General features: G+C 62.1%; 1 protein-coding gene across 1 annotated transcript in view; it reads left to right on the top strand.

Annotated features, from left to right (window-relative positions):
• The window catches only part of LOC104540705 (testis-expressed sequence 2 protein-like), a gene marked incomplete at its 5' end in the record, with an annotated part of 3,526 nt that overhangs the window by 1,286 nt on the left and 1,950 nt on the right, over window positions 1-290 (top strand). The window contains 2 exons of the mRNA XM_010184571.1: window positions 3-102; window positions 187-286. Of these exons, the coding sequence (XP_010182873.1) occupies window positions 3-102; window positions 187-286 (200 nt within the window). The remainder of the gene's footprint in view (window positions 1-2; window positions 103-186; window positions 287-290) is intronic.

The raw sequence follows: 290 nt of genomic DNA, 5'->3' as shown, positions 1-290 counted from the left end.
ATGAACGCGCTGGTGGGGCGAATCTTCTGGGACTTCCTCCGGGAGCCGTACTGGGCCGAGCAGGTGTCCAGCAAGATCCAGAAGAAGCTGAGCAAGATCAAGGTGAGAGGCAGCGCAACAGCCAGGGGAGCTCTGTCCCCAGTGCCGCACTGCGGTGACCGTCCCTGCGTGGTTTCCCTTCATCAGCTCCCGTATTTCATGAACGAGCTGACGCTGACGGAGCTGGACATGGGCGCATCCATCCCCTCGGTGCTCAGCGCCTCCAACCCCACCGTCCATGACCGAGGTGA

This window comes from Mesitornis unicolor, unplaced genomic scaffold, assembly GCF_000695765.1.
Source record: "Mesitornis unicolor isolate BGI_N332 unplaced genomic scaffold, ASM69576v1 scaffold4175, whole genome shotgun sequence".
NCBI lineage: Eukaryota > Metazoa > Chordata > Aves > Mesitornithiformes > Mesitornithidae > Mesitornis > Mesitornis unicolor.
This window is presented reverse-complemented; position numbering and strand designations above follow the sequence as displayed.